General features: G+C 39.1%; 1 protein-coding gene across 1 annotated transcript; it reads right to left on the reverse strand.

Annotated features, from left to right (window-relative positions):
- Nucleotides 1-11,693, reverse strand: rab5c (RAB5C, member RAS oncogene family). The gene is made up of 6 exons (XM_053338128.1): nt 11,589-11,693; nt 4,713-5,064; nt 2,311-2,462; nt 1,942-2,064; nt 1,739-1,832; nt 1-1,551 (listed from the first exon to the last, which is right to left on the reverse strand). The coding sequence occupies exons 2-6, from the start codon at nt 4,876-4,878 to the stop codon at nt 1,424-1,426; spliced, it is 663 nt and encodes a 220-aa protein (XP_053194103.1). The 5' UTR covers nt 4,879-5,064; nt 11,589-11,693; the 3' UTR covers nt 1-1,423.
- Nucleotides 11,694-13,322: the final 1,629 nt, after the last annotated feature.

Raw genomic sequence — 13,322 nt, forward strand, 5'->3', positions numbered from 1 at the left:
CATCCCCCACCTCACAGCAACGGCCGCTGTACAGGTTCGGTTGTGCTAGTTGTTGATGCCATAACAGGATGACAACACTGTTTAAAGCGATTCCTCCCTGATATGAAGAGTAAAATAAAAGACAGAACATTTAAGGAAAAGGAAACTGAGTATAACATCTCAATTCACAAAAGATGATGAGACAGAACCAGTGCATTTAATACCATAGATCTTCAGAAAGAAAAAAACAAACAAAAAAAAATCCATCACAAAATAATTAAAGTTGACAAGACATCATGTAGAGATTGGGAAGATATTGTTTTGACAATAACTACTGATTGATTATAAACTTGCAAAGTTCTGATACAAATACAGCAATATGCTTTCAATACACAGTTGTGATTTTGGTCAAGAAAACAAATCTTGCCTTTTGTATTTGTCATTGTACACTGATGATTCAAAAACGTTACATTAATGCTAAAATTACTCATGGGTGACGATGTTAATAAAGTACTATTTACTGTATATGGTTTGGTAATATAGATGAATGATTGTAAAACCTCAAGTAGTCTAGGCTTTAGAATCATACTGAACAGCCTGTGTCAAAAGAAATGAAGTAATAATAATAATAGTGATAACAATAACAAGGTAATAATTCAATCTACAACAGTTCTATCAAGAAGGAAGTATCTGTCCATTCCTGTCCTCCTGTTACGAACCCTCTCTCTCTTTTCTTCTCTTCCAGGCAGCTGACCAGGAACAAGACAGAACAGTGAAGGATTGCTGCATGCACCTGCCACCCACTTAAAAAGGGAGTCGAGTTTGAACAGCGTCATAAGACCATGATGGAAATACTTTAGAAATTTATGGTGCATGGGAAAGCAGGGGTAAGGTGGGGGTGGGAGGGGGTAGAAGAGAAAGGACAGGGCCAATGAGCCTGTATATTATTCCTTCCTGTTGCATTTATTTTATTTTTTTTCCTCTACACAAATACAGATACAAAGGTGAGCAAGATGGCCTTACCAAGTGCCATTGGTTATGACTGATCTTTTCTTTTTCTTTTTTTAATCTTCTTCCACGATTGGGACGTTGTTGTTTTTTTTTCTTCCCCCCTCTAAGGTGACATCAAGTGTCCATCATCAATAGAGAGGTCATGGATTGGCGAGGTCCTTGGGTTAAAACACGATTCTGTAAATAAGCCTGTTGGGTTTGATTTCTTGGTCTGTTGGTCGGTTCAACAGGTGGAACCATCGGTGGGATCTGGCAGTTTACTGGCCAGTGGTCTCGTTTGCCAAACAGTTAATTGGTGCTGTGTTGCTTCATAGGGTAGTGGGTCTGACCGTGGTTTGGTCTGACCGATGGGACATTGTTTGACAGCTGGATAATATCTGGTCTGGTTGATCGAAGCTGCAAATTGGTTGGATCAGCTGACTCGTTATGTGGATTAGTTCCCGCTCCCGCAGCACTGGCCGCTTCTGCCCTGTGGTGCGGCTTCCTGCAGGTCCACGCCGCCTCTGGCTCGTCCACCAGCTCCAGCTCCACCCTGAGGCTCGTTCTTAGGAAGCTTCTTGGCTGTTTTGGATTTAAGACAACAATGAATTACTTCCTGCACAATTGTGAGGCTGAGACTAACAAGTATGTTCATAAACAATTCATCTGCAAATTACACAACTAATCCATTAATCAAAAACATTCAGCATATTAAAAGGTAATGACATTAATAAGTTATGTATCCGTGTTTGTGCCAAGGAGCACTTACCTATAGCCATAAAAATCTCATTAACATTCATAGCAGTCTTGGCTGAAGTCTCCATGAAGAGCAAACTGTTGTCATCTGCATATGCTTGTGCTTCCTAAAACAGACAAAATACAACACATACATATATTTAGGGGGCAATTTGACGAGATATATTCATTTATTCAAGAATATCGTTGAGACAACTTTTATATGTCAAGACAGACCTGGAAATCTACAGCTCTCTTGTTGGCCAGGTCTGCTTTGTTCCCTGCCAGTGCAATAACAATGTTTGGGCTGGCTTGTCGCTGGAGCTCCTTCACCCAGTTCTTTGCACGTGTGAATGTATCCTTTAAAAAAAAAAAAAAAAAAGACAAGTGCAAACAACACGTAATCATGAGACAATGTGCTTTTAAAACTTTAAATCGCTGATGCAGTTTTTTACATGTTACATGTGACTGTAGGATTGAAAAGAGCAAAGGTTTGTAGCCATCTCCTGAATTAAGTAATCATCAACTTGAGCTGGAGGACAAGGGTCAGTTAACTAAACGGTGCGAGTCTTTGGCTGAAGTGCTGCAGATGTCCGTGTGACTTACTGTGTTGGTGATATCGTAGACCACAATGGCTGCCTGGGCTCCCCTGTAGTACATGGGTGCCAAGCTGTGATACCGTTCCTGTCCTGCAGTGTCCCAGATCTCAAATTTGACTGTTGTATCATCCAAACATACCGTCTGTGTGAGGAAGGCAGCTGGAAATAAAACAGGAGATGTTAAGTTCATTTGACAGACAGGAAGTATGTAGGATGCAGAAAATGACTCATTGTCTAAAAAACTAGAAATTTACACAATTAAGGATATTATTATTATGAAACCACAAAATTCACAGTGAATTAAGAGATAAGATTTAGATTACATTCAGGAAAATATGGTGGAGCAAAATCATCTGGATGTAGTGTGATGTCTTCTTTTTTCAAGAGCTAAAGGGAATAAAACTATCCCATATGAAATGACTGGAATTACTAAAATATGACAATCAAGAAGAGTCATTTAAAAAAAAACTGTGGTGTAAAGTTAAAGCAAAGGTTATGAATGGGAATAGGAGTCACAACTGCATTGGACTCGCTTACTCAGCCCACAGTCACATGACAAAGGAAACTGAGCACACTTACATAGCACATACTTTAAAGCTTTGTAATCTTTGACCAGGCATCCAGCTGACCAAGAGTTCAGTAGAATATAAAAAAAATGCTGACTGGTTTTGAGTCTTTGGTGAGTGTAAGCACCGAGCATCCTGTCCCTACATCCCTAAGCCGTAATGCTCATACACAGCCTGATAAAGCAGAGCTCAGACAGAGACGTCGACTCAACGTATAACAAAAAAGAAATGAACAGACATAAAGAAGTTATTGTAGTTAATTTAAGGCCTTTAAATGCATCAGATATTTAACTTAACGATTTACCAGATGAGACACAAATAACGCAAATCTCTAATCCTTCTGCTTTCTTTTTTTTGGCAGAGTGAATTTTGGCAACGTCTTAAGACAAATCCATAAGATTCATTTCCCCGTTGACACTGAAATCTCTGCTTGATAACTAAAGCATCTTTAAGCTTAGTAATGGCAAAGCTTACAGAAATGTCAGATTGCCAAAAAAAAAGTAAGATGGAAACTAGAAGATCGTTAGCCAGCTGGAATGTGGACTGAAGAAATGAATAATTTCAAATAGCTAGATGAGAAAAAAGGGTACATCATTTAATAATACATAACAGGCTGTACTTTCTTTTAATCCTAAATGCTTTAAAATGTGCCTCTCATTCACCCATTCACAGAAAAGTTTCCTATCTGCCTCTAAATACTGTCAGTTAGAAGAACAACGTTTGGGCTTTGATCATAGTTGTCCAGGGTACGCTTGCATTGCTTCCTCATTTTAATGCAAATCCAGTTGCTTAAAACACTCCTGCACAGATGAAACCTACAGAAATACGTTGGGCCACCTCTGAGCATGTTTGCTGAATATATGTTTGATCAATTCAATTCTCGACAGTGCTGAATCCAGTAATCATTCATCATTAATATCTCAGTTAGTCATTTATTTACTTGCAAATCTCTGTTAAACCCGACAGGTAGACAGAGCGGACAAAATACATCAATGAGCAGGGGGGTTAAGAGCTGCTGAGGGGGGCCGATGGAGGCCAGCAGGAAGGAGGCGAGTGACGTTAATGAAATAATGAATAACAAGCCGAATCTCAAAAGTCAGCAGCTCCGGTGGAAAGCTGCCACTGCACCGAAACATTCAAGTTAACTTCAGTAGTCCTCAGGCAATAATACCACAATGTCAAAAAAAAAAAAAAAAATACCCAACACATTTAACCTCCCTCCCGCCCCCTCTCCTACTATGCAAAATGTCAAAGTCATGGGTAGATGATCACACTCTTACTTTAAAATTGAACATGATTCTTTTATCAGGTTCACTGATCTACAGCAGGTCCCATTGTTGTCTCAATTCCTTCCTGTTTCAAAGTAACCTAACTCCTCTGCCTGCATGAGAACAGTATTAACAGAGTGGCCATCTAAAAAGTCAATCAGCTCATTACAGGCAGAAAAAATATTAAGCAGCATCATTTATTTCCATGTGAGAGGTGGTGGTGTGGTGGCTCATGAGAGAATCAGGTGATCGGCTACAAAGAACCGGTTCTGCCACTCCTCCTCCTCCTCCTCCTGCACAGGCTTTGACAGCACAAAAGATTGTACTGGCAAGGACATGTTTTTTCCCCCAGCCTCAGCACTCATGTTTTGGTCACAGACATGTTGAGAGAGATTGAGAGCGAGTGCAAGCTAATGAGGAAATGTATAGATTCTGTATTTATGGCAGTCTAGCTCCTAAATGAAAAAATGTGGGGATTGTGTTGTGTGTTATATCTTTTCTAAAATTGAGAACTTGATTTGTTGTCAGGAGCTATACACACACTGACAGTCTGGAAACACACACATAACCCTCACCTCCGATGGTGCTCTCCTGGTACTCGTGAAACTGGCCTTTTACAAAGCGCAGCACCAAGCTGGATTTCCCCACCGCCGACTCCCCCAACAGCACTAACTTAAACTGGCAGATCTTGTTGCTCGCTGCAGTGCCGTTGGTCCGTGCTGGTCCGCCTCGCCCTGCCATGGTGCAGTGTTGAAAATTGGGAGAAAGAAGAAGAAGAGGAGGGTGGAAGTCTGGTCCACGTTAGGCTCGGTGCGGGGGATGGTGAGGGGCTGGGTGAGGCTGAGTTTAGATGGGAAAGGGGGGGGGGGCAAATTCAGGTAAGGCAGGTAGATGAGCCGGAGGAAGAGGAGACCTCACCAGTGGGAGCTGCAAAACACAAAAACATACAGCATGTTAACAGAAAGCAGCCTCTCCATTAACACAATCATCTTGTCTGTGAATATTATAGTCAGTCAAAACTTTAAAAGGTGTTAAATAATAAAAAAAACTGTAAGTAAAATTCAGTTCAACAATGCCAAAATATCATCAGTTAAGCTTTTGTTTTAGCCAAAACTATTGTCAGTCAATCTGAAGTTGTTGACACAGAAACCTGCAGTGCACTAGGGCTGGGCCTCCAGATAAAGACTTGATTATTTAACCATGTTTAGTATAAACAAGTGCTGGAGGAGAACAATTAGTGTCTTATGAAACATCTTGCTCCCACAGGTTGTCCGGACAGTGTGTGTTCACAAGATTTTTTGACATGTACTTGGTGTACTAAAGGCCAAGAAAAGACACTTATATTCGCTTTACTTTAGCTACAATTCTTTAAAATAGAAAAAAACACATAAATATACATAAATAGATGTATGTGAATCTGAAGAATTGATGGTGAAGTGAAAGCTAAACAGCTTCAAAATTGAAACGGTAGCAATGAAAAACAAATTAGCATATCTATAAACCGGTAATACGTAGCTGATAGCCCTCCTCAAACACCCTCCCAACCTCAACACATTTGTTCCTGTGACTCATCTCTTAACAGATGTCTGGCCGCAGTGTGTTATAACTATAGTCTCCTTCTCACGGTGAGCTGTGTGGCCGTCTCTCTGTGTAGCAACACTTCATATTTTCATGTTAATCCGTAGGTCTAAATATATATCTTTAACACCTATATACACCTAATAATATATCATGAGAGCTATGTTTTTTACTCCATCCTGTTGTGGAAGTGACATTTAGTATTAAGAGGAACTTAGTGACACAGTTGGTTGAAAAAGCGAAACTTTTAACTTACGGTAACTTTTTTTAAAATCAGCCTGATTTGGCTCAAATGAGCTACGTAGTTTCATGTGATAACAGTATATCAAGGCAAGCCAAAAGAGGCCGACGGCTGTTTCTCTTCGGGCCTGCTTTGAGTATCTGAAACCTTGCCTAATCTTTTTTTTTTTAGTTGGGTGATACACATGAGGTCAGCCAGCTTCTGCTTGGTCAAAAGACAGGAAACACAACTCAGCTCAAAGCAGGATGTGAAGATTGCAGAAGCCCTTTTTTTTTTGTTTTTAAACCGCTGAGCACATTGAAAGTTGGGATAGTTTAAACTTCATGCACAAAAAAACACATGCATACTTGTGACGAAGGGGAGAGAGAAGGGGAACGTCAAGAAGGAGGTAACGCGAAGAAAAGAAGTCACAGCAGAGAGTCAATAGTTTGGTTGTACTTGGCTTTCTTTCTCTCTCTCTCTCTCTCTCTCTCTCTCTCTCTGCCCAGTGCTGCTGAGCTGAGCTTAATCTTCAGCATGTGACACACAGACACAGCTCTATCCATAAAATAGTCAGAACAAGCATCATTTTAACAGTGTCAGTGTAAGTTTATGATATTAACTCACTTCTGCCATGCTGTGCATTATGTTCTGCAGCACAGGCTTAACTCTATAATCACCTATAAGAGAGCATTGTGTGCTATAAAAACTGTTTGTCCCCTTTTACTTCACATAAGACACTTACAGCTACAATGGTTAGTCGAATAATCGCTATATCACAAGACAGTCTGAAAAATTGCAAAAAAGGGAACAAATTGTAGTTTCTCAATAGAGGATTTGATGCCTTTTCTTTTTCATGCATGATCACAAACTGTGGGATTTTTCTTCTTACCGTTATCTGACGTTTTATAGATAAAACACGACTATCTATAAAAAGAGAGAATAATGTACAGATTAATTGATAAGGGAAGTAATCGTTAGTTGCAGCTCTATTCTCACTGGACTCTTGAACTGGAGGACACACACACACAGACACACACACACACACACACACACAGTCTTTCACAGCAGTAGCAGTAGAGTTGGAGAAGGAATAAAGGCACTCTGTTCACTGGGTCAAACAGTCGGCCTGTACTCATTTGACTGCACACAGCAGAGCTTCACCTGTTCATGTTCCTCACAAGAGGAAGCAAAGAGAAATGACGGGCTCCTGATGAGTTTTTAGCGAGCAGGCCCACAAAAAACACCCAAACTAAAACCCACAAATCCAGCCCGACTGGTTTTCAAAAGCCTTCTTGAGCAAAATTCAATTTTGGGGGGAATAAAAAACAAAACAAAAACAAAAAAATACAAGTCATGCATGCATGTTTCCTCTGCAAACTTAATTTGGTAAAAAAAAAAAAGGTCACCAATTGTCAAATTTGCAAGCTCAGCAACACACACCTGGTATTGGAAGGCGGGTAACACACTCACACATACACACCAAGAGCAGACCAAGAAAGGAGTTTTTTTTTCTTTTTCTTTATAACAGCAGCACAGCAACAGCTACGTTTTGAATTGGTGAAGGCTATTTTCAGTTTCTGATGGTATAAAAATACGACATTGTAACCGCTGACATCAAAACGCACAGGAGGGATTACAGCTTGCAGATATACGTATAGCATAGCCTTTAGGTGGCAACACAGATTAGGTGTCCACGGGTTTGAACATTTGTTATGAGTTTTTATAACACCTTTCTTTTGCAAATGGGCAGCACAGATGCAAAAGAAAGAGACAGATGATATAACAGTTCACTCCCAAAACGGTAGCACCAACACCTAAACACAGCAGTATTGTGTGAATGGTAGACGCAGCTGACGAGCTTTTGCAATCAAAGGGCTTTTTTTTTTCCTCTTCCTTTTCTTCTTACACCGAGATGGACCTGAACACATCGTAAGCAGCCAGTGACGGATGCTTTGATGGCATCCCTAATGGGCTCTAAAGACCTCCACAGGGAAGTGGGTCAGAGAGAGGGAGAAACAGTGGGACATGGGTCAGAGGAAGGAGGGGGGCGGGGGGCGGGTGGGAGCTAGGAGGAGCAGACTACACAGAAAAAAGAAGAGAGAGAGACTGTGAAATATTCATAGTGGCCTCCTGTATGCTCTGCTGCCAGATGAATATCCAGGCACTTGTTAAGGATTTGCAGCGTATTGAGCTCCTACATATATGAATGTGAGCGCTAGCTAATTGCGTGTATAGATATGCGGGACAGATTCATGGCCGTGTTATTTGATCACCCTACAAAAGGTCTGTGTTGTGTTGTACTGTCGCATGTACGGCTCCATATTAAAAAAAAAAAAAAAAAACAGAAGTGATACTGTCTAGTATTACTCATTATCAACAGTGTTAATGTTAATGTCACGCTTCTCAGTAACAGATAAAAGCTCAGACATGAATTGTCCTCCAAGTTTGAGTAATTCCTGTAGAAGGGTCTAGTTTCCAGGAAAAAGGCACATTTCTCATCAAACTGTAGTTTGAACAGTGTGATATTTAGTGAGATTAATCCTTTTTAAAAATTATAATCCACCTTTATTTCTTTTGTCATGACAACAGGACACTCTCTTTACAAGGAACTCGACTACTGATTACAGAAAATAATCAGATGAACTGGCCGAATATTTTTACAGCACGCCAACATGTAATGACTGTGCAACAAGTTGAAATCAGTCACACATTCCTCTTAAGTGGTGAAACAACCTCCGCGGCCGGTGTCACTATACCAGTACCAAGAAAACAAGCTGCAACTGGAAGAGCTCCATTTGAAGGGTGGGGTCCTGGATGAACTGGTGGTGTCTGATATGAGAGGACTGTATTGCAAAGCAACCCACCCTCCCTTTTTTAAAACGTTTGAATCTATTGTTCAAACGTTCAAATGTTCAAACTCTCACCTGGAAATAGCAAATCCCCCCAGTGTGGGTAGTGATACTGTGACTGGAAAAAGAGAGCATTTATTGCTGCTGTTTATTTCCCCGCAATGACAACAAAGACTCAAAAGCAGAACAATCCTTGAGATCTCTAATGAAACAGGAAATGCTCTTGATCCAAGGTAAGCCCCTGTGCGGTTCGGGTTTCTAATAAAGAATGGAGACGGTGGTGACAGTTTGGATGGGAAACTGGTGACATAACTCAGGAAAAGCAAACAGGATAGTCATCACTAGCTGTTAGTAAAGGTCGATAGGAAATCACAGGCACTTCCTTTTCTCTTGACTTCTACTTTTAAAAGCTCAGTGCTCGAACCAAGAATCATCATTAGCTTCTTTTCACACTGCAACCCTAAATCTTCTGGAAATTACTCAGAGTAGCTGTACGTGATAACGCAGATGTCCAAACCAGTCGGATCGGGCATTCAAGGCACATTACCCTGCTAGTTCCCTCATATAGAGTTCATGTAATGTTCAACTGAGTGGGGGAGAAAGTGGACGTGTTGATGACATTTCTAGCATAAAACGAAGCACGCCAGCTAAACAGCTTTTGACAGGTCCTGAACGCTCCGATGGGAAATAGGACTTACTGTTGTTTCTCATAAAATAAAAGCCACCGAATTACAACTGGCAGCATACTTTTTGCGTCATGTCCTGCCTCCTGCATGCTCTACCTCTGCACCAAACCCTCATCTAAACCAAATGGAGTATTCCCAGTAGGTAAGAACGCATAATGTGGTACAGGAGTGAAAGAACAACTCATATGTTAAAACAGGTACAGTTATCCTGAAGCCTAACCAATATCTACTCCTCCCAGTGCTCTCCATTTAAGAGGAATCTCACAGTATGGGCAGAGTGTTACACAGATTACCACCCATGTCTAAATATGACATTTGAAAAGACAAAACAGGAAGCCAACTTTTAGTAATTCTTCCTTTTCGCACTACATCCAGAGTGCAAACGTGTACAGCTCTTGATGCATTGCAATATTAGCTCCTTACTAGGCGTCTGGATGTCTGGAAAATGGCCGGATTGATAAACCGAAACACACACATTATGTACACTGTGTGAGGGTTTAATTCTCCATCACTCTTTCAAGGGGTGTTTGTATTATTTTTTAAAGATGTGTCACCATTTTAGAAAGGGCAATGTCCGTACACCATAAACATAACGAGAGCTCAAACGACTGTAAATCCTCTCTCTGTCTCAAAGGTCCTCGCTCTGTTCCCCTTATTAAGTCATAAACAGGAGCAACGATGATTATGTGAATACATCTGCTGTTATAAGTAAGGACATGCACGTGCAGGAACATTATAACCCCAAGGTCCTGAAACTGGCAGATTTATAACACAAAACGCTGCCAACAGTAATGACACCTGTATGATACCTGATGTAATGGGATTGCTGAGAGTATGAAGCTTTGCTGGCCTGTGAAACCTACTAATTATCCCAAATGAGTTTAAAGCTTCAAGACAAACTTATTTCTTGTTGTATGCAAACATCTGATCTGGACATAACAAGCACTGACAAAAGCTGTCAAAAAAACCCCATCACCTAAGTTTTAAAAGTGCATTATTTAAAGGTAGCTCTAACTTGATCATGATCTCCAGAGTCTCACATATAAAAGTGATTATTCTTTGACCACAAGCATAAACTGAGGATACTAAAGGATACTGAGCATAATAAATGATAGCAATGACAGTCACAACTTTAAATTACAGCTCAAATTTCCAAAGTTAGTTGCATTTCCTTTACAAAAAAGTTGAACTTGTGTCTATTTGCTAGCAGCTTTTTTAGCTTTTTTTTGTTTTTAATCTAACTTGTGAATCCTGCATAATATAAGTAGAGGCCCTGTATAAGCTCTTTTGGGTTTCTTGAAACTACCTTGCACCTTTCTTTTGTTGTAATCTCTTTTTGTTTTTTTGTCTTATTATTGTGCAACATTAAAAAAAAATAAAAATAGAGTCACACGCTATCTTTACCTGTACACATAACACAACAAATACGTAATAAAAATAACTTGTTAAGAGATGTATTGGCTTGCAATTAGCAGTGTTTGGCTAGCTAGAAAGCCTAATTATTAACTTTAAAACACATTTTCAAGTGACATTACTTGTGCTAACCAGTTTGCTACCTAACTAAAATTCACCTCCATTAACCTCACTACTCACCTATTAAACTTATCATTTAATGCTATATAGCCTTAGCATATTAGCTCCCCTAATATATAAATACACGGTTATGAAAACATCAAAACAAAAGCTAATGCTATGTTAAAACTTGAATTGTGCTTGCGTTAGCTCGGTTAGCAGCTAGTTGCAGCCAACTTTCCTTTTCTCGGCCCCCTCGTCGTCAGCTGTTTGAACCATTTGAGAGACTCCGACTGCTCAATTCTTGTTATTGTGTCTGCTTACTGGCAGTAAAAACGATGTCATATGCTGATCAACAAATAGCATGTTTCATTTCTTCTTCCTTTTTTCTGGAGAGAAAGAGGGTGGTGGTATTTTCTGTGGTATTTTTACAGGGTTATTAGAGAAGCCTCTCGATCCAGTCTAGATGGACATTTCGACTGAGCCTCGGACTGGAGTAAAATTTGACAAGAGAGGGGGGGGATCTTGACTACGATTAGCATTAAAAGTCCAACGTTGCTCTTTAACGACATAATATAGCATTTCAAGTTGTTTTTCACTTACAATACTTTCTCTTCTTTCGCTTGTCTCATCGGCGGCGGCTGTGTTCTTCTTCTTCTTCTTCTTCTTCTTGGCTCTGGCCTTCCCTTCCGGTTAGCAAATTTTCCGGGAACCTCCCACTTTTTTGTCAGCGCGTGTCTGACCAATGACAGCAGCCACAGTCTGCACTCTGCAGTACACATGATGCATGCAGGGCCTTGACTAGTGTTTTTTATTATACACATATTAAATTAAGTCATCAGTATACTTTTTATGTTAAATTCAAAGCCAAAGATGTTTATCAGTGTAATTTGTGGAACATGCTTGAAAATGAATTGAAATTGTGCGATACACTTTATAGATTAAAAAAAATAATTAAATAGCATTAATGTTATTGTATATAAACTTAGAGGGTGGATTTGCTATGCAAATGTGGTAGGGTGTGTGTGTGTGTGTGTGTGTGTGTGTGTGTGTGTGTGTGTGTGTGTGTGTGTGTGTGTGTGTGTTGTGTGATTGTGTATTTTCACTGTATTGTTGTGTGTGCATTATGTATACAGCCAATTGTTGTGGATGTATGGGTTTATTATACACATTGGAAACTGTTGAATAATTAATGAAAGAAGGGTAGGTGCTATAAGCATATGCTTCAGCCTACACCTTTTCGGTCAAACTGCTTTATTTATTTATTTGTACTTTTGTTTTGTCTTGTTTCTATTGTTTCTATTGTTTCTTTTGTTTCCCTTTTTGCTTGTTAGTAGATGTGGTGGAGATGAGGCACATTGAGCAGGGAAATATGATAATTTGCTTTGTTAGACTTCATGTACATGAGTCCATGTGACCGAAATAAAGAAAAAAAGAAAAAAGAAAAAAAAAACACACAGCCAGTGATTCTTGAAGCACTATCTTTGAACCCATTAACACTTGTATCCAGGGTTGGGAAGGTTACTTTGGAAATTTAATAGGTTACAGATTACTAGTTACTCTATTTAAAATGTAATAAGTTATGTAACTATTTTCAATTACTTAATCAAAGTAATGTAACTTGTTACATTTGATTACTTTTTGATTAATTAGCTTATTTTCAAACACATGTTTTCAACTGTTGGGGTAAATGTACCCATTAAGCACCAACACCTAACTCTAGGTGTTTTTCATGGATACTGACATGATGTATAAGGGAGATCATTTCTTTTCAAGCAGATTTATCTCTCATTTGAAAATGTATTGTTTAGTTCATGTAGATTTTGGGGAAAAAAAAGAAAAAAGATATTTTATGAAAAAAAGTCAAAAGTCTGGCATCGGCGTAATGTGTGCTCCAAATAAGCTCACATCATGATTTATTTACAATATGTAAAAATCAAAATAAAATGTTTTCAAAGAATTACAAACAACAATATATGTATTCAGTAACATATTAAATATTAAAAAATGAGGAAAAAAACATCCTGAGCAAAATCCTAAAGGTCTGACGGACAGATAAGATGTAACTCCCTTTGTAATCATCAACATTTTCATAAGTAACTGTAACAGATTTCAGTTACATTTATTTTGTTATTATATTACATAACGTCATTATATGTATAGTTACCCCCCAACACTGCATATTAAATTAAGTCATCAGTATACCTTTAATGCAAAACCATTAACTCAGCTACAACATTAGCATTTCATTTTTATCATCTAATCTGTAGTAAAAACTGCACACATAAATCTCAAAATGTTTTTTTTAAAGCATGAGTACAAATACTTGTTTACTTG

Source organism: Scomber japonicus, chromosome 18 (genome assembly GCF_027409825.1).
Source record: "Scomber japonicus isolate fScoJap1 chromosome 18, fScoJap1.pri, whole genome shotgun sequence".
In the NCBI taxonomy this organism is placed as follows: domain Eukaryota; kingdom Metazoa; phylum Chordata; class Actinopteri; order Scombriformes; family Scombridae; genus Scomber; species Scomber japonicus.

Excerpts from the sequence above, each read along its gene's own strand:
- rab5c (XM_053338128.1), bottom strand. The coding sequence starts at position 4,878 with ATGGCAGGGCGAGGCGGACCAGCACGGACCAACGGCACTGCAGCGAGC. Across the intron at positions 2,065-2,310 it reads TCTACGATATCACCAACACA|GATACATTCACACGTGCAAA; the intron begins GTAAGTCACACG and ends TTTTTTTTAAAG. Across the intron at positions 1,552-1,738 it reads TGAGATTTTTATGGCTATAG|CCAAGAAGCTTCCTAAGAAC; the intron begins GTAAGTGCTCCT and ends AATCCAAAACAG.